The 21,006-nt window shown below is 35.8% G+C and overlaps 1 protein-coding gene across 2 annotated transcripts in view; it reads left to right on the top strand.

Moving 5' to 3' along the window:
- LOC127845364 (meckelin-like) overlaps nucleotides 1–21,006 on the top strand; it is a 54,619-nt gene that overhangs the window by 10,803 nt on the left and 22,810 nt on the right. For both annotated transcript variants that reach the window (XM_052376234.1, XM_052376235.1), the window contains exons 4-14: nucleotides 2,917–3,019; nucleotides 4,174–4,261; nucleotides 5,687–5,764; nucleotides 6,284–6,492; nucleotides 7,670–7,931; nucleotides 8,292–8,355; nucleotides 8,878–8,979; nucleotides 9,396–9,470; nucleotides 11,921–12,075; nucleotides 14,601–14,855; nucleotides 19,061–19,264. In XM_052376234.1, the coding sequence (XP_052232194.1) occupies nucleotides 2,917–3,019; nucleotides 4,174–4,261; nucleotides 5,687–5,764; nucleotides 6,284–6,492; nucleotides 7,670–7,931; nucleotides 8,292–8,355; nucleotides 8,878–8,979; nucleotides 9,396–9,470; nucleotides 11,921–12,075; nucleotides 14,601–14,855; nucleotides 19,061–19,264 (1,595 nt within the window). The remainder of the gene's footprint in view (nucleotides 1–2,916; nucleotides 3,020–4,173; nucleotides 4,262–5,686; nucleotides 5,765–6,283; nucleotides 6,493–7,669; nucleotides 7,932–8,291; nucleotides 8,356–8,877; nucleotides 8,980–9,395; nucleotides 9,471–11,920; nucleotides 12,076–14,600; nucleotides 14,856–19,060; nucleotides 19,265–21,006) is intronic.

Raw genomic sequence — 21,006 nt, 5'->3', positions numbered from 1 at the left:
GTATGAAGGCCATGTTTGAATATGGGTCGAGTGTGGTAACAAAAGAAGCATACATTATATCTTAAACTCTGGTTAGTGCATTATTATGCTCCACTTGTTTATAAGGTACTGACTTCAACCAGGGCTCGAAATTAACACTCGCACACTCGCAAAATGCGAGTAAAAAATACCGAATGCGAGTCAAGTTTTAAGCCACTAGTATTTTTTTGCAAGTAAATAGTGAAAAGAAATGAGTAGGTATAATGCTGCTCGACACATGATCACTAAATCTTAGGTCAATTTATAGAACGCCCAAGAACCCTTATGCGTAAGCGCGCACCTTGTATGTAGACTGGTATATACAGACACGCGGATGGTATTGGTACAAAGGAAGTGAAACAGTCGACTATTCACACATGTTCATTGAAGCGAAAAATAACTTGTCACTTTATTCCCACAGACGGAAATAACACAAAATATACATAATACAAAAGATAAAGCAAAGTTAACCGTTTAGTTAGAAAAAACAGATTTTAAATCCTTCTATGAAAACAGTGAATTAGTGGAAAAAATAACTTAAAATAAGACTAAAACTTGTTATAGATGAAGATGGTCAATCAACCTAATGTGGGCCCTTGTGGTACAAGGAACTGATATCTTTGTATGGTTGCAGAAATAAAATGTGTATACATGTTAAGTACTTTTATTTTGTTTAAATAGAACTAAACTAAAAACCAAGGGTTTTTTATGTTTCCATCAAAATTTGCGTGAATGTTTTTGATTTTGCGAGTTGGTATTAAAGCTGCTCGCAATTTTTTGCAAGTAGAAAAAAAAGTTAAATTCGAGCCCTGTTCAACTTAAGAGTCTTAATGTTACTGTACATTTTTATTATTAGTTTGACAAATAATACTAAATAGATGCAAGATTTATTTCAGTATTTATAAAAACAATAATGACCAAAAAGTAGTCTTGAAGACTGTTTAGATGTGTGTTAGGTACAGCAGGAGTGTGCATGTTTCTGTATTTGTTTTACTTTGACAGTTTTGATAATAATATCATGCATATTACAAACATAGCTTTGATCACGTACTATATGTGATTCTTTGATAAACAATGTGATATATTTTGCTGGTATTACCAATATTATTGTTTTGCTCATGTTTTATAAAAATGTTGATATAATGGTAATTAATTTCATATGAATTGAGGATCTAATTGAAAACAATTAAAATCCATTGAAATTATGTTATAGTAAATGTAACAAATAATGAAATATACTTTAATGATGTACTTATGTATATTCTATCTTCCAGTATATCATATAAATGCCATTTTTAGAGCATGTTTACTGTAATATGCATTATTCTTTCATATCTTTCATATCTATTTATAAGTGTTCTATTTCTTTCATTTGTAAATTGTTTTTGTATATTGAATCTGATTAGATTTAGTTTAGTCATGTAGATGCATGTACATTTCGATTTAGAACAGATTTAGAATAGTAATTAAATAACATTCATGATTTCAGTAATGGGTTAATACATGTGTGTGTTTCGACCCGGTGTTGATGGCTTGTTTCTTAAGAAAATGTAACATATATATAATGCGGTGTTTAAAGTAGACTTTTTAAAAGACTTGTACATTTTGGCAAAGGTAACAAAGCCCATCCAGACCTGCCTGTCTTAAGGGGGGGGCACAGGTCTGTCAGGGTTTGAGGCGCGTTATATAGAGGATATTTGTTGGATTCGGTGGATTATTGATTTTAATTCACCAGTGATCATAGAAAATAATATTTTCACGAGTGGCGCAGCCATGAGTGAAAATATATATTTTCTATGATCACTCGTGAATTAAAATCAATATTCCACCGAATCCAACAAATTTTCTGTTTATTTTATGCTTTTTTCACTGTTTATATACACTGTTAAAGAGTTTAACTAAAGAATTTCGCTGGGATAATGACGTCATTTTGTCAAAAAAATGACGTCATTTCACAGTAAACAGTGAAAATTATCGATAATTTTCACTGATAATTTTCACTGTTTGAAACAGTAAAATTATCAGCTTTAATTCACTGATATTTCTCTATAAACCACCGGAAAGCATAAAATAAAATAAACTCATAGTGAATTCATACATTCATTTAGAAAGACCACGACCATCAAAACAGAATATATTTAATGATGCATGAATGCTTGTTGTTGTTTGCAAATCTGACTTTTAATTTTATAATTATAAAGAACACTCTGGAAGAAATTTCAGAAATTGCACTAACCTGAATATGGCTTGAATGTGACTGACTGTGGTTTTCTGGCATGTGGATTAATTCAAAGAATGATGCTGTTTCAATAAGTATTTATGTTGTGGAGTGTAAAGGGGTTTGGGCTTTCAATAATGTGTGCTATGTTTGACAAATTGGTTGTTTGTATATCCAGTTTTGCATCTTTCAATATTTTTTTTCTGTATTCAATCGCAGTGCATAACCTTGGATCTGAGATCTTAGTATAGTCTATTTTCCATGAACTTAACACTCCTTGGGATGTCAAATATATATTTTTCTCAAATTGCTTTTTATAAACAAATCTTTAAATCTTTTAAATTTGCAGCCTCGCTCGAGGGATAGGTGGTTATAGATTAATATATTTAACTGCCATAAGAGTAAAATCTTTCAAGTTCCAGCGTTTGGCTGCTGATAAAGAACAAAGTGGGTTTATTGTGTGTGGAGGGCTAAGTGTGAAACTTTTGTATCTCTTAAAGAAATGTTTTACACATTTGAGGGTTTCACTCTAACTATTTTTATATTACGTCTTAAAAAACTTATCATTGCTTCTATTTAAATATTATCATCATGAGCTTTAACTGGTTTGCAATTGTTTTCTAGTTTGTCATTTCACCTGTTTTCTACAGTGTTTATTTCTTACAATGCAATATCTTCAGATACCACTATTAGTCCAGAGCGAGACATGGAGGGAAATCTGATTGTTAAGCGGCAATGTCTGACATGCGCAAATGGTACTCGGACCAATGCCGACAATAGCAGGTATTTGGAAGTGCATTTAATAGGCTGTCAAATGAAGTTTGAGAGGCTGTTATTGAAGTCACTTGGTTTGTCAGTCAGTCTTCATACATGTAATTGTTCCTCTTTGAACATAGCTTACAAAGTTGGTCAGGGATATTAGTCATGTTGGTTACAATGACTTTGATATACAAACATTGTTTTTTCCTTCAGGGAAGATGACAAAACATATAACTTGATATAAGGGTAATTTTAATCAGGACATGGTTGTTGCTGCTATAGATTCTCAAATTGAATGAATGCTCAAAACATGCAATGTATGTCCTTCGAAAAACATTTACTTAAACAACAATTAAAGGAAGGGTGGGTTTGGGTTACTGAGAACAAACATGACTTTTGTGTCCGGAGCCATATCTTGAAAGTGCTTTGGCGGATTTCATTCAAACTTGGTATGAGTATATATATGGATAAGAAGATGAAGCACGCATAATGGCATTGTACACCATCTGTTAATAACGGAGTTATGGCTCTTTGTATCTTGAAAAAATGCTTTTTTTGTGTGTCTGGAGCCATATCTTGGAAGTGCTTTGACTTATTTCATTGAAACTTGGTAAGAGTATATATATGGATAAGAGGATGATGCACGTTGGCGTTGTCCATCCGTCAAGACAACTTTTTGTGTCCAGAAGTATATTGGCGGGGGATATCAATTCAACGAATTTGCTTGTTCGTTGTGAAATGACATTTATGTACTACATGAATACTATATGTAAGAAAGACCCAATCATTACAGAGATACAACACATGTAAGTTGAATATTTTAACGAAAGTCTGTTCATATCATCATTTAAATTGTATTATGTTCACATTTATTAATAACAAATAATATGTTTTCTAGATTAAACACTCCATGTACTTTGTCAGTTTTCTATGGAAATGAAAAATACCTCTCAATATTCCTCAAATACTTTATGGATTAAACAAAGGAGTAAAATACCCTTTAACAATAATCACAGGGGGTAAAATTCCCTTTAGACTAAATCCTTATCTGGAACTATGGTTTGAACTCGATGATAAGTATTTAACATAGGAATAAACAGACTAGTGTGTTAAGTATTTAATATAGGAATAAACAGACTAGTGTGTGTCTACATTTTTCTGCTTTGTGTTTTATGCAGATGTGAGGTGTGCACCAACAAGCTGTTTAATGCCTCTCATCCATCCATTGGTGAGAATTGTGCCTGCACCGCGCCATACCAGCAGCAGGTAAGAATGTATGAGATACAACATCATAGAACTTTTAGTCACATTAAATATATTCACTTATTTCCTATAAAAATGAAAGCAAAAATTTCAAGAAAAAGAATGAATACTGGTAACAAAATTGCTTTCACTGGTTTTCAAACATGGGACCTTAAGGAGCAAAGTCAAGCATGCTACACCATGCTAGACCATGCTTTAGAACTTGATAGCATAGTTTAAATGCTTTCTTGGAAGTACACACAGTTACAGGAATGTAAGCTATTGGGTCAGTCTCAATGTGTGTCATGCATTGTCAACTTTTAACCACTTCTCGGCTAAATCTCGATGAATCTTTGTCTGAATGTTTTTATTAACAAATATAGGCCCTTTTCCAAATTGGGTCAAGAGGGGTTAAACAAATGATCACCATGTCATATCTTAGAAAATACCTTTGCAACCCTTCTGAGAAGCCACATTTAAGATTAAATGTTAATGGAACTTGGTCAGAATTTTTCTTTGATGTTATTAAAGCCAAAATTGGAATATTGGCCACAGTTCTGACTCAATCTTGATGATACTTTGTCAGGATGTTTTATTGACAATTATTGACCATTGGTCCAAGTTGTGTTTAATAAAAGATGACCAGGTTAGAAACTAGGTTTACATGTCAAATCTTTAAACACTTTTACCACATTGCCTTGAAAGCTATATGTTTGATTTAATATTGATGAAATTTGGTTAGAATGTTAACCTTAACAATATCTTTTTCAAGATTAATCATAAGTTGTTATCTTACCTGAGCATGAAGCCCTCAATGTGTCACAGTGTGCTATTGTGTATTCATTCTACATGTATGTCTGTCTGCATAGTTGAGTATGTGGCACGCATCATTAACTTTTAGGCACAGGTTATGTTCAATCTTGATAAAACTTTGTCAGAATGTTTATATTCAGAAAATATAGGCCATGTTCAGTTTTTGGTCAAGAGGGTCAAAAACTAGGTTACCAGGTCATGTTTAAAAAAACAACATTTAACACCATAGTGGCGACAGTTTTGTATCCATCTTGAAGAAACTAGGCTTGCTTTGTAACTTGAACATATCTAGGCTAAGACTAAATTTGGGTTGGATAGGGTAAGTTACTATGACAACAGATCAAGTCATTGAAAAATCTTAGTCTGAATGTTATGCGTGACCTCATGTAGATCAAGTTTCAGACTGGGTCATATGAAGTAATAAAATAAGTGACCAGGTTGAATATTGCAAATTGTTGAATACAGGTGAGCGCTGTAATAGTGTTTAAGTAGAATAAAGTGATACCTTTGTGTTACTTTATCAATACTTGCATGATGCATACAAATTTAGAATCGTATTAGTTTTACATATATGTTTCAATAAAATGAATTGATATTATTTATCTTTTATTGTTATATTGTGTACCTTGTTTTCAGGATGGGTTCTGTTTCCCACAAGAAACTCTTCCTTCTACTAGTGCGCAGACCACCTCAGCTTTTATTATCCCAGACACAGTGAGTAGTGTGTAATCTATAACCACTGGCCGACATTAACTGGACACAGATCAACATTGTTATATTATAATTTATTAATATACCTGTACAATATGGGTGTCAATACTATGTGAATATTCAATTTAATTGAATATTTGCCATACAAACAGTATAGACACAATTTTGAATATTCTGATTAAAATCATCAGAATTAAAATACCATTTAAATATTAACATATTTTTATCACTTGTAAAGTGCCAGAAATTTTGCCATAAAGTAATTATCCTTCAACATTAAAACAATATTTAACAAAACACTCCCAAATACATTGTTTTATATACCCCATTAAGTTAAACTTTAATCCATGTAAAGTGGCCATTGATATATACAACAACATCTGACAGTAAGCTTTTATTATTTATTGATAACTACAGTCATTGCTTTCAGATTTTCATTTGTTTTAAAAAATGTATTTGATTTTACAATAATTTTGTTTACACAATTTGTAAGTGATTTGTTTTATTACATGATACTTTAAGGAACCAACTGCTTCAAAATATTTTCAAGACAACCTTCTGGCTGCATATGCAATGTGCAACTTTTACAAGAACGACACTGCTTGTCAATTGCTTGGAAACCTGTGCGTTCTCACCTTGTACCAGTATTTGACCAGAAATTTGAATACTGGACCATATTCAAATGCTTGTGAAATGCATCTTAGGTTGCCATTCATCGAACGAAACTTTGCGTAAGTTGAAATTCTTATTTGTCTTATATCATTTACCATTCTTCATTGATATTTCATGTTTTTATTCACTCCTTTTATATGGATTCCTTTTGTTGATGATTAGAGGCTAAGGGTTGGATCCTTGTTAAGGATGTGTTCTCAAGATTTGTTCAACGTACTGAACTATTGCTTCTTTCAAGAAAATGGACTGACAGGTATCTTTTTACTCTATGGTTCAACCAAGCTAAAATATAATAATTTATGTAATCAAGGGAAAACTTGTTACATATGAATGTTTATAATTGAGGCTTACAAACAGATGACCGCAGAGAAAATAATTTCTTGGAGTCTAGCATAATAGATTTATCTTTGTCAAAGGCTCATCAAAATTGGTTTCCATGTTGCTGCACTGTATATTTGTTTACAGAATCTTTATTCTTCATAAGTCTGATCTTAAATTGAAATTATTGTGTAACTAAAATAACCGATTTAGTTTGAGCTAAAAAGCAATTTTAAAACTTAAGTTTATATGATGGCTTGTTATTTGATTGTTATAGCAGTATGAAAAGGATAGTTATAGAATAAAGACCACCTATGTTTACTTTTAAAAGCAAGGGTCCAACCAGTCAATTGTTCCAGTTATTGTTGGGCCCCATCATTGTCAGAGACATCTGATATGTTCCTTGTACAAGAATGATAAAACAGAAGACACAAATTTATAGCTTCTTCTTTGGGTAGTTTGTTCAAAGGTTTATAGTTAATAATTATATTATAGAGAAACATGATTTTTTTACCATTACAAAATATGTCATTGATTGACATTCATCCACTGGTCAAATTAGAATGTCTGCTCAGTCATCCACTGATCAAATTAGAATGTCTGCTCAGTCATTGATTGGCATTCATCCACTGGTCAAATGAGGATGTCTGCTCAGTTATTGATTGGCATTCATCCACTGGTTTGGTCTGCTCAGTCATTGATTGGCATTCATCCACTGGTCAAATTAGAATGTCTGCTCAGTCATTGATTGGCATTCATCCACTGGTTTGGTCTGCTTAGTCATTGATTGGCATTCATCCACTGGTCAAATTAGAATGTCTGCTCAGTCATCGATTGGCATTCATCCACTGATCAAATTAGAAAACAAGAGGATTCAACAACAGCCAAAATGTTACTTTCTTTTTCGCATGTTTTCAGGCCCCCACATATCCCCTGGCTGTTCTACGTATCAAACAGCATCGAGCGAATAGATGGGGAAGCAGTGTTGAAAACGGACAAGATGGGCAAGGTTTACACATTTGACCCTCGTTCATACCTAGACTATCGTGTTGCACGGTACTCTCTCAGTGGAGAATACTTGGGCCTAAGCGACGTTCTGAACGGTCGTATACAACTCTGCAAGGACACAACCATCAGACTGAATGCCGCTTTCACATTCGGAACAACTTACAAGCAGACAGTAAGCATAGGTTTATGGAGTGGATGATCTAGAATGAAATTGCAAAATTCTCTGCCCTTTTTTCCCCATCTGCTTCTTCTTTTGATTTTTTAACACAGAATGTAAAATCTTTTGAAAGTTATATATATTTTTGCAAATATTCAATGACAAATAAAAAGACTATCCTTTAAAACTTTAATAACTATTGATAAAGAGACTTCCTAAAAGCCAAAAATACCATGAAAGTCAAATAGTGGTGTCCCAGATTGCCCTGTGCAGACTGCACAGGCTAATCTGGAATGACACTTTATGCTCATGAATTAAGCCCGGTTTTCTAAGAGCAAGGCTTAATTAAATGGTTTGACTTTTACAATATTCCAGTGCAAGATGGATGCAATTGACTTCTGGGACCAGACCAAATACCCGGTGGAATTCATGGACTTGTGTATCCTTAAGCTGAAATTGAAAACAAAGTTTTTTAAAAAACAGTACTTAGTCGGATAGGCCATACTGTCATTTATACTTCCCTGCCTTTGTATGTATCATTGATATCAGTAAACGTTAGGGATGACCCACTTCTGCTCCTGATGTGCCTTAATTTAAAATCATTGTTATTGCCACACCTAAATCAGTGTACCAAACACAGAGAAAACAGCTCACTTACCTATCTTTTTTTTGTTTCATTTGTGTGATATTGTTGTTTGAAGGTCTGTGTATATGTAAGTCAGTTTGTGTGAAATTTTTGTTCTGGTCTCAAAACTTGCCACAGCCCAAGAGTCCTGTTTGATAATTGGTCCTCTGACAAATGTTTTGGATTTCTCTATGGAACAAGTACCAAGGTAGTTTGCATGAGCTTAAATTAATATAAATCCCTTTTAGATACAATTTTAGATAAAAATGTTATTAAAATTGTTATGGTAGTCCATGTTGATGTTGACAGTTAGTTTTCCTTCATGGTCTTGTACAGACTTGGAGATTGAGAAAAATAGCCAAAAGTCATTGTTCCCAGTGCCTGTGAACATTCTGAACTACAAAAGTCTAGATAATGCAGGGGAGGAGACAAATAGAGGTAGGTTAAAGGGACAGGGAATGGTCACCAATTGGAAAAATGATAATTTTCAAGAGGTAGGACACGGATTGTAACTGAATGCAAACATGACAATTTTCAATAAAAAGTTCAAAAATTCAATTTTTTTTTAAGGTCTTAATTATTGGTTAACCAAAATTGACCGTTTGATCAACATTAATACAACTTTGACCTTTACCTAATTTTGGACTAAAACTACTAATTCAAATGTGCCAATGAATTGATACTGACCAGGCCTCCACCTTTGGCATCAGTTTTTATTGAGCAATGTACCATGTTTTTAAATTGCTTTACCTCAACCGAATCTAACCTTTGAGCAAAAAAATCAAAAATCTTATCATAGATAACAAAACACACTGGCATTCAAAATGTTAAAAAAAATAATTTCATTTTTATAGGTGGCGATGGTGGAAAGATGTTGGTTCGAAGATTTTTTATGGTTGACAATGTAGGAAACATACCTGCAAATGGTGGTGAGTGAAATATATAGCTTGATATGTGCATAGATAATAGAAGGTGTGTTTCTTCAAATCATGCGCTAGGGTCAAAGTTGATGCCACCAATTTGATTAAGTTGTGTTTGAATTAGCCATGTGGCATTTTGAGTTGGCTTGATTTTTTTAATGTAACTCAGTGATATCAGTAAAACATAATACATGTATGATTTTGGTATCAAACTAAAAGGAATTCTATACAGTGATGGGCAATAGGGACTGAAATAGTTAAATACACACTAGTAGTTAGTGTGAAATGTTACATTCCTTTTATTCTGGGAAATCTTTCCTATCAATGAACAGTATCACTGAGTGCATAACAACAGGAGTGGAAATAAAAATGATACTATACAACAGATGTATTGTATATACAAGGTCTGTATGTTTGTATCTACCAACAGTCAATGGTCTACAGTCATAGTTGTTGTTCTGAACCATGAAGTTTTTCTTTACTTCAAGTATAATACTCATCTGCTAAATGCAGATTACTTTTTTTTCATTTACATGAGTTTGACCCCCCCACACTGAATTACTTGTTTAAAGCTTTGTTTGTACTGGACATAATTATGCATGTATTTGTTGTCTTATACATCCCAAGCAAATATTAAATTACCATGTCACATGAATATATATAAAGCATATAAAGCATTATAAGATTCTAAGGTTTACACATGGGGTATAATCTTGTTAAGGCTGGTATGATACAAGTTTTTGTCCCTATTCAGGAGGCTCTGCTCAGATGGTGCGCTATACATGATACAAGTTTTTGTCCCTATTCAGGAGGCTCTGCTCAGATGGTGCGCTATACATGATACAAGTTTTTGTCCTTATTCAGGAGGCTCTGCTCAGATGGTGCGCTATACATGATACAAGTTTTTGTCCCTATTCAGGAGGCTCTGCTCAGATGGTGCGCTATACATGATACAAGTTTTTGTCCTTATTCAGGAGGCTCTGCTCAGATGGTGCGCTATACATGATACAAGTTTTTGTCCTTATTCAGGAGGCTCTGCTCAGATGGTGCGCTATACATGATACAAGTTTTTGTCCTTATTCAGGAGGCTCTGCTCAGATGGTGCGCTATACATGATACAAGTTTTTGTCCCTATTCAGGAGGCTCTGCTCAGATGGTGCGCTATACATGATACAAGTTTTTGTCCCTATTCAGGAGGCTCTGCTCAGATGGTGCGCTATACATGATACAAGTTTTTGTCCCTATTCAGGAGGCTCTGCTCAGATGGTGCGCTATACATGATACAAGTTTTTGTCCCTATTCAGGAGGCTCTGCTCAGATGGTGCGCTATACATGATACAAGTTTTTGTCCTTATTCAGGAGGCTCTGCTCAGATGGTGCGCTATACATGATACAAGTTTTTGTCCCTATTCAGGAGGCTCTGCTCAGATGGTGCGCTATACATGATACAAGTTTTTGTCCCTATTCAGGAGGCTCTGCTCAGATGGTGCGCTATACATGATACAAGTTTTTGTCCCTATTCAGGAGGCTCTGCTCAGATGGTGCGCTATACATGATACAAGTTTTTGTCCCTATTCAGGAGGCTCTGCTCAGATGGTGCGCTATACATGATACAAGTTTTTGTCCCTATTCAGGAGGCTCTGCTCAGATGGTGCGCTATACATGATACAAGTTTTTGTCCCTATTCAGGAGGCTCTGCTCAGATGGTGCGCTATACATGATACAAGTTTTTGTCCCTATTCAGGAGGCTCTGCTCAGATGGTGCGCTATACATGATACAAGTTTTTGTCCCTATTCAGGAGGCTCTGCTCAGATGGTGCGCTATACATGATACAAGTTTTTGTCCCTATTCAGGAGGCTCTGCTCAGATGGTGCGCTATACATGATACAAGTTTTTGTCCCTATTCAGGAGGCTCTGCTCAGATGGTGCGCTATACATGATACAAGTTTTTGTCCCTATTCAGGAGGCTCTGCTCAGATGGTGCGCTATACATGATACAAGTTTTTGTCCTTATTCAGGAGGCTCTGCTCAGATGGTGCGCTATACATGATACAAGTTTTTGTCCTTATTCAGGAGGCTCTGCTCAGATGGTGCGCTATACATGATACAAGTTTTTGTCCCTATTCAGGAGGCTCTGCTCAGATGGTGCGCTATACATGATACAAGTTTTTGTCCTTATTCAGGAGGCTCTGCTCAGATGGTGCGCTATACATGATACAAGTTTTTGTCCCTATTCAGGAGGCTCTGCTCAGATGGTGCGCTATACATGATACAAGTTTTTGTCCCTATTCAGGAGGCTCTGCTCAGATGGTGCGCTATACATGATACAAGTTTTTGTCCCTATTCAGGAGGCTCTGCTCAGATGGTGCGCTATACATGATACAAGTTTTTGTCCTTATTCAGGAGGCTCTGCTCAGATGGTGCGCTATACATGATACAAGTTTTTGTCCCTATTCAGGAGGCTCTGCTCAGATGGTGCGCTATGCAAAGTCCATTAAGATCAACGTGAATCTTGTATCGGGGACCACTGAGGGCTTCATTTACCCGCCAGCCCTGGACATTGAATACGGCAAAGTGTCCAAAACTGACGCAGATGGAGGCTCGACTGTTGATGTAAGCAGCTGTTTGTGTACTAGAGAGATTTTGTTCTAATTTTGACACAAAAGCCTTTAGTTGTATTGGATTTTATAGAATATGTAGTATTTTGTTTAATAATAACAGAAGGCTTCTGGCCATTCAGGTGTACTGTATGATAAAAAGTTTGGAGTAAAGCCTTGATTTATTCAATCAATTATCTTTAAATTGTTTTATTTTCTGTGCATGAATGTTTCTTTTAGTATCTTGGTAGTTTTAGTAATATTTTACAACATATTTGGTTTGATATTATTCTAGGGTCAGTATGGTTATGTTTAAAATTCATAATATTTTTATGCCCCCGGATCGAATGAGCAGGGGTATATTGCTTTTGGCCTGTCTGTCTGTCTGTCTATGTGTCTGTCTGTCTGTCTGTCTTTGTATGTGTCTGTCTGTCATTGTATGTGTCTGTCTGTCATTGTATGTGTCCCAAAACATTAACCTTGGTCATAACTTTTTGCAATATTGATGATAGCAACTTGATATTTGGCATGCATGTGTATCTCATGGAGCTGCACATTTTAAGTGGTGAAAGGTCAAGGTCATCCTTTAAGGTCAAAGGTAAAAAAAAACAACAAAGCGGTGCATTAGGGTGTTTCTGACAAACACATCTCTTGTTCATCCTAAAAACAAATTGAAATTTTTAAAAGTATCAAGCGTTGAATTCAGTATCAAAACATTGAGCAAGGCCACACCACATCAAGTCTTGGTGTGAGTGTTAGCAGGTCTAAACAACATCAAGTCTTGGTGAGTATTCCATAGCAAGGCTACACCACACCAAGTCTTGTAGAGAATTCCATGATTTCTTTCCTTGCAAAAAAACTTGTCTGTAGTCTTCACTTACCTGGTATTCTATGTTATCTTTAATGTTCACACGTTTTTGTCCTTATTTAGAAAATAGGCAAAAGAATAAGGTTGAAAAATAAAACAACAAAAAACATTTAATAATTTATAGAAAATAAATTATATGAGATCACAATACACAGTGATTCATTTTCCCGTGCGTCCCGTGTGCCAGACGCACGTTTTTTTCTGGGGACGCATCATTCTCAAACATGTGCGTTTTCGGGACGCATTGTTTAAAAACTCCGATTTTCAACATCGTCAAAGTTGTTCATGATACCGAGTACGATTCGTGGATATCAGTAAAACACATGTCAACACCGTTTTGAAAAAGTAAAACGGAAGTCACATTACTACATTAGGAATGTAGTACGCGTATTTTGATTGGTTGAAATATATCAATTATCCAATCAGTTACGTCGTTTTATTAAAAGTTTGTTGGCTGTCCCGGATGGTAAACAAAGAAAATGCGACCGAAAAAGGTTTTCAAAATTGATCCTCAACAATTTAAACCCGCTGTGTAGATATTTAACTCAGCCTCGATGTAAACCATGTGGTTTAAATATGAAGAATAAACGGCGGAAAACACAGTTGGCGTTCTTCTGTTGTGAGCGCAGACAGTTATTATTAATATAGTAAAGCGATGTTATTATACTTTTCTGGATTAATTGAGCAGTGTTGTTTTTTCTAAAGTGACAATTAAAATTTGCAAGTTCTGAAATAAAAAGCATTATTTTTATACGGTACATACATAATAGTAATACAGATCGTACAGTATTCCGTCCTATGTTACGTAGAATGTAAGTACATATAACAACACAGACATCTGCTGTTCATACTGCAGGATGTGTGAGGGGTTTTTTCTATACAGAATAAGGTCTTGACCAAATTCATGAACAGGTTTACTGTAGGGAAACAAGACAAACTCATGAGAGTGCAGTTGTGCAATTTTGCCCGGAATGAATTTGTGAAAAAAGCTCTCCCTGTTTGGAGAAAAAACAAGGCGATAAGGCTATCAGAATAAATACACCTTAAATACAGTATGAGTGCTGTTACACTAAATCTGTATTGAAGTTGTAAACCTTTTGACCAAAGCAGAAATTGTATTTTGTCACACTGTTTGAAAGGGCTAATTTTGACCAAAAAATTATAAACTCTAGTCATCCAATTTATTTAAAGTCTAGTCAGTCCAAACTGTTAAAGATGTAAAAAGTTCTCTGTTTAAGATGTTATATGTTTCACTGTTTGTTATTAAAAGTAAAACAAATAAAGATTTTACTTGCTATAAACCTATTTCTGTTTTTTGCTGTAAAATTGCATAAAAGAGACCCTGGCTAAGGTGTATCATGTTAAGTATATTATTTGTAACGAATTTACAAAGACACAATCTGGGACCCATTGTTTTTAAGTTTGGACCCATTGTTTCAAAATATGCGAGTTCCAGGGACTCATTGATGTAGATTTCAAAATGAATCACTGAATACAATGTGGAAATATAAAAAGTTTATACTATGGGGTGGTATTTTTTCAAAGCATGTATAAAGATGGTAAAACAATTACTTTTAATATATTGTACACAGTCCTGTTTTAAAATTTCACCTTTTCCTCAGTCTTAGAGAATGTCTTTGTAATTTCTTGTTCTGATTGTCTTGCCTTTACAGATATCATTTGAAGTCACTTATACCTATGATCCAAATGACTACAAACGAGATTTCCGTATTTCCATTGGTGTTTTGAGCACCTTGGGTGTTCTCTACGCCGGATACAAAACCTGGTGTTGGTCCAAGAGGTCTGGGCGACCAAGCATCGACTTCCAAACAATCGTCCACTTCTTTTTCTTCTGTTCAGGAACCCTTGCCAATGTCTTTTTTGTTGTTACATTTGGAATGGCGTTCTACTGGCTCATTTTCTATAAGGTTTGGCTTTTATATAATTTTGTTTTGCTTTGCTTTCACATGTTTGACATTTGAAGCTTTTGAATCATTGTTAATAGACATGTTTAGCTCACCTGATTGCTCAGGGGAGCTTTTGTGACCGGTCTTTGTCCGTCGTATGTCCGTCCGTCCATCTGTAAACATTTGCTTGTAAACATTCTAGAGGCCTCATTTCTTGTCCTATCTTCATGAAACTTGGTCAGAAGCTTTGTCCCAATGAAATCTCGGCCGAGTTCGAAACTGGGTTGTGCCTGGTCAAAAACTAGGTCACTAGGTCAAAAAAAAGAAAAACTTTGTTAACACTGTAGAAGTCACATTTCATGCCCAATCTTCATGTAACTTTGTCAAAATGTTTGTCTTAATGATATCTTGGTTGAGTTCAAAAGTGGTTCCGATCTGTTGAAAAACATGGCCGCCAGTGGGCGGGGTAGTTTTCTTTATTTGGCTATAGAGAAACCTTGTAAACACTCTAGAAGTCACAATTTTTGCCCAATCATCATAAGTTGGTCAAAACATTGGTTCAATTGATGTCTCAGACGAGTTCGAAAATGGTCGAGATGGGTGAAAAAACATGGCCGCCAGTGGGCAGGGCATTTTTCTCTATATGTTTTCAGTGGCAGTTTTCCCTATTTGGCTTTAGAGAAACCTTGTAAACACTCCAGAAGTCACAGTTTTTGCCCAATCTTCATGAAAGTTGGTCAAAACATTGGTTTTATTGATATCTCGGACGAGTTTGAAAATGGTTGGGATTGGTGAAAAAACATGGCCGCCAGTGGAAGTCACATTTTTGGCCCAATTTTCATGAAATTTGCTCAGAACATTTGTTTCCTTGATACTAGAGTTCAGTTCCAAAATGGTTCCGGTCAGTTGAATAACATGGCTGCTGGGAGGGGGGCAGTTTTCTCATTATGCCCCCCCCCTATTTTGAAGAAGAGGGGGTATATTGTTTTGCTCATGTCGGTCCGTCGGTCCGTCTGTCCGTCCACCAGATGGTTTCGGGATGATAACTCAAGAGCGCTTATGCCAAGGATCATGAAACTTCATAGGTACATTGATCATGACTTGCAGATGACTCCTATTGATTTTTAGGTCACTAGGTCAAAGGTCAAGGTCACGATGACCCGAAATGGAAAAATGGTTTCCGGATGATAAATCAAGAACACTTATGCCTAGGATCATGAAACTTCATAGCTGCATTGATCATGACTTGCAGATGACCCCTATTGATTTTCAGGTCACTAGGTCAAAGGTCAAGGTCACAGTGATCCAAAGCAGTTAAATGGTTTCCGGATGATAACTCAAGAACGCTTATGCCTAGGATCATGAAACTTCATAGCTACATTGATCATGACTCGCAGATAACCCCTATTGATTTTCAGGTAATGAGGTCAAGAGTCAAGGTCACGATGACCCGAAATAGTAAAATGGTTTCTGGATGATAACTCAAGAACTCTTAGGCCTAGGATCATGAAACTTCATAGGTACATTGAAGATAACTCGTAGATGACCCCTATTGATTTTCAGGTCACTAGGTCAAGGTCACGGTGACCTGAAATAGTCAAATGGTTTCTGGATGATAACTCAAGAACGCTTATGCCTAGGATCATGAAACTTCATAGGTACAATGATCATGACTCGCAGATGACCCCTATTGATTTTCAGGTCACTAGGTCAAAGGTCAAGGTTACAGTGACCTGAAATAGTAAAATGGTTTCTGGATGATAACTCAAGAATGCTTATGCCTAGGTTTATGAAACTTCATAGGTATATTGATCATGACTCGCAGATGACCCCTATTGATTATCAGGTCACTAGGTCAAAGGTCAAGGTCACAGTGCCAAATAACGTATTCACACAATGGCTGTCAAGGTCACCTTGACTCAACTTAAAAAAATAGTTTCCGGATGATAACTCAACAATGCTTACGCCTAGGATCATACAACTTCATAGGTATATTGATCATGACTCGCAGATGAAATAATGATAAAACTTGACCAGGATGTTTGTCTGGACAATATCTAGTTTTACATGTGGTAAAGATTGAATGAACCGACTCCTCTCAGGTGAGCGAACTAGGGCCATCTTGGCCCTCTTGTTATATGCACGAGTCAATATTTCAATGTGCTAAAGTTTTTGTTAATTTAATGAACTAAATTGGTCATATATCTGTCAACGTTGAAAAAAACAATACCGTAAGTAACAGTCAAGTAGTAATGGGTAAAATTATAAGCTTTTTTCATAACTGTTAAAGAAATGGGGCTTTTTACGCCATTTGCAGGTGTCATGAGAACAATCCCTGTCATAAATCAAACAGTTCAAATTTGATCGAAATGAATCTTGGTGACATGTGTGTAGGCCTAGTAATAAAGTAGTATCTTATTCAGGTTCCAACACTAGCCAGAACCCTTGCAGCTCTTATGAATTATGGCCCTTGAATTAAAAACAATATGGCAATATTAAACTTTTCTTTTGTTCAACTTGAACTGTTTTAATCAAATCATCTCTAAATCAAATAGTTTTGATCTTATTATTATCAAACTTTATCAATTTAACACAGACCTACATAAGGACATATTTTATGACAAGTTGGCCCTCTTGTTATTAGCTCACCTGAGCACAACGTTGTGCTCATGGTTACCTTTTGTGATTGCCTTTTGTCGGTCGTCTGTTGTACTGTGTGCGGCGTCAACATTTGCCTTGTTTACTCTCTAGAGGGCACATTTATTGTCCAATCTTTAAAATTTGGTCAGAAGATTGGTCTCAATGATATCTTGAATGAGTTCGAAAATGGTTAAGTTTGCTTGAAAAACATGGCTGCCAAAGGGCAGGGCATTTTTCCTTATATGGCTATAGTAAAACCTTGTTAACACTCTAGAGGCCACATTTATTTTCCAATCTTCATGAAACTTGCTCAGAAGATTTGCCCCAATGATATCTTGGATGAGTTCAAAAATGGTAACCTTTGCTTGAAAAACATGGCTACCAAAGGGCGGGGCATTTTTCCTTATATGGCTATAGCAAAATCTTGTTAACACTCTAGAGGCCACATTTATTGTCCAATCTTCATGAAACTTGGTCAGAAGATTCATGCCAATAATATCTTGGACGATTCCGAAAATAATGCGTTGGTTGAAAAACATGGCCACCAGGGGGCGGGGAATTTTTCCTTAGATGGTTATAGTAAAACCTTGTTAACACTTTAGAGGCCACATTTATTGTCCAATCTTCATGAAATTTGGTCAGAAAATTTGTCTTATTGATATTTTGGATGAGTTCGAAAATGGTTACGTTTGATTGAAAAACATGGCTGCCAAGGGGCGGGGCATTTTTCCTTATATGGCTATAGTAAAATCTTGTTAACACTCTAGAGGCCACATTTATAGTCCGATCTTCATGAAACTCGGTCAGAAGATTCATCCCAATAATATCTTGGACGAGTTCAAAAATGTTTGTTGAAAAACATGGACGCCAGGGGGCGGGGCATTTTTCATTATAAGGCTATGGTAAAACCTTGTTAACACTCTAGAGGCCACATTTATTTACCGATCTTCTTGAAACTTGGTTAGAAAATTTGTCCCAATAATATCTTGTTATCTCAGGTGAGTGACTTTGGGCCTTTCAGGCCCTCTTGTTTTTATATATTATTATATTGCCCCATTGATGCAAAAAGGTACCATGTAACATTGAAATGAGAAGGATCATGGTACCTTTTTTGCACCCTAGGGGTGATTATTATATTAATGTTACTCATTTGTATGTAGATTCTACAAATTATTGCTTAATGTGTATGGCATTTTGAATTCAGAGATCACTGTTTTACAATTTAAGCCCTTACAGGTTATGAATTTTTGGATTTACTTTTTTGAATTGTACAGATAGGGCCATCATAAATTCAAAACAGTCATGTACAATTTAAGTTCATTTGTTTGCTTGAACATCTGATATTTAACTAGACAGAAAGTAAATGAAAATAATATTGTTGTTTTATTATTAGGCTTAAGCTATTTATTTGAGCTCTGTTATATCAAAAAGCCTTTGACTTACATATACAGACATTTTTCCTGAGTCGTTTCAGTATATTGTGTCATTGTAAAGATCTCAATAATGCTCTGTCAGTGGAGATCAGACGCAGGATCTTCCGACCGCTTTATGGTCGTCATTGTGACCTGTTGTATTTTACTTTTCAGAGGCAAAGTGTCGTATACCTGGTTCACCCAACCACTTCCCAACTCAAAGACTGGCTTGGAGTGTTTGTGTCGGCCTTTGCCCTCAAGTTCCTTGAAGTAGCTCACATGATTTTCATGCAGTGCATGATCGATGTATTTTTCATCGACTGGGAGCGACCAAAAGGGGTTACTGGGTCTGCAACTGAATCTGGCAAAAGCAAAGAAGTAATTAATTGTCAGATATTATAGATTCATTTTTAGAACTAAGGCTTCCCTGTGCATGAGCTTTTAACATAATTGGAGAATAGTTCACAGTATTTGTGTGGGACTAAATGTTCACTCTTATTCTGATGTCTTAATTGTTTTGAATAGTTTGATAATGTTTGAGTATAAATCTTCTCTTTATTCCAAAGTTACTGTTGGAATTTATTCACTTTATTCGGGGAGGTCTGGTAGATACCAGCTTATAGGGGTATTCCACTACGACCCGATTCCCCACGATTTGTCCCGATTTCCAATATTTTGAGGTCGGGGACATTCGTAACTCAATCGGCGAAGGTCCTAACTCAATCGTAGCTAGTAGCGGGCTAGTTGTGAGCTCCCAAAAAATCGCGGCCAGTTTTTAAACGTGTTTAAAATTTGACCAAGACCTCCAAGACTGAAAGTAATCGCAGTTGACAGTTAACAGTGTCGTAGTGCGTTCTTTGGCATCGTAATGGAATCTTAGGTAATTCGTGACTCAATCGGGGAATCGGTGATCACGAGATCTGTCTACGAATCATTTACGACTTTGTCACGACTCTCAAGAGTTCACCCAGATTGAGTTGCGAGCCCGCTAAGATTCTCGCGTTTTAGTTACGAAACAGTTACGATTTTGTAACGAATGATAAAGAAATAATATTTTTCCCTCATGTTTTGTTGTCTAATAACCCACAGTAAGGAGTATAGATGCGTAGGAATTAAATCACGAATGCGGAGCACGAGTGCTTTGATAACACGAATCTATACTCCTTACTGTGGGTTATTCGACAACAAGCCATCATAGAAAAATATTATTTCTATTCTTACACGATTCTGATTGATTTGCTTCAAGCTTTTGGACATGAACTATATTTTCCAATACTCTTCCCTTCTTAGTACAAAGTTCACTATTTAGTGACCTCATTGAATTGTACAAACATTTGACGTTGTTTGCATTCATAAATATTTTGCAAATTCCGTCACTTTCATTGAGAACAACACTCATAGAAACTAAATGACATCACATGTGTTAACTCTTCTGAAAAGCTGACATGCTATAAATGTTTTCTTAATTACGTTTCTTAACAAACAAATTCTTAGCAGGCGTGGTCATGCCACTTATCACCAAATAAACAATTTGTTGTTTCATTACATTTATATACGTGCTACATTTTTTACATTTCGTTAAGAGCGGGATTTAAGCACGTGCATTTTACTGCAATATTTTCTTTTTTTATTCGGAACTATTTTCGAAACATTAAGCTCCTCCCATAATTTATTGCAGAATAACCCACACTTTATTTCCTTCTTTGTCTATAGAAAACAAGTCGCGTGCCGTGTTAGAATCAATATCAGTAGATATTGGCGCCGAATTCATGAGTTCGGTGAGGTCCTAGCTTAGTCGTGACCAATCTGCATCGTTCGTAGTACAGTCGCAGTAGATTTTTACACATCGTAGTGAAGTAGCGACCCTATTCGCAAGACTTCAACCGAACCCCACGATTCGTCGTAACTCAATCGTACCACTGTCGTAACTGAATCGCAGACTGTCAGGAGTCTTCCCGATTCAATAAATGTGAGAAATCGTAGCAAATCGTGGGCTTGTTTTCGTAGTGGAATAGGGCCATTATAGAGAATACTTTGTTAGTATCATTGTGTGAAGGCTTGCCGAGCAGCGCAAGCCTTTCTAAGAGGAGTCAAATAAATTCAAGAACACATTGACACCA

Source organism: Dreissena polymorpha, chromosome 9, assembly GCF_020536995.1.
Source record: "Dreissena polymorpha isolate Duluth1 chromosome 9, UMN_Dpol_1.0, whole genome shotgun sequence".
NCBI classification, from domain to species: Eukaryota; Metazoa; Mollusca; class Bivalvia; order Myida; family Dreissenidae; genus Dreissena; species Dreissena polymorpha.
The sequence above is the reverse complement of the archived record's forward strand: the minus strand, read 5'-3'. Positions and strand labels throughout refer to the sequence as shown.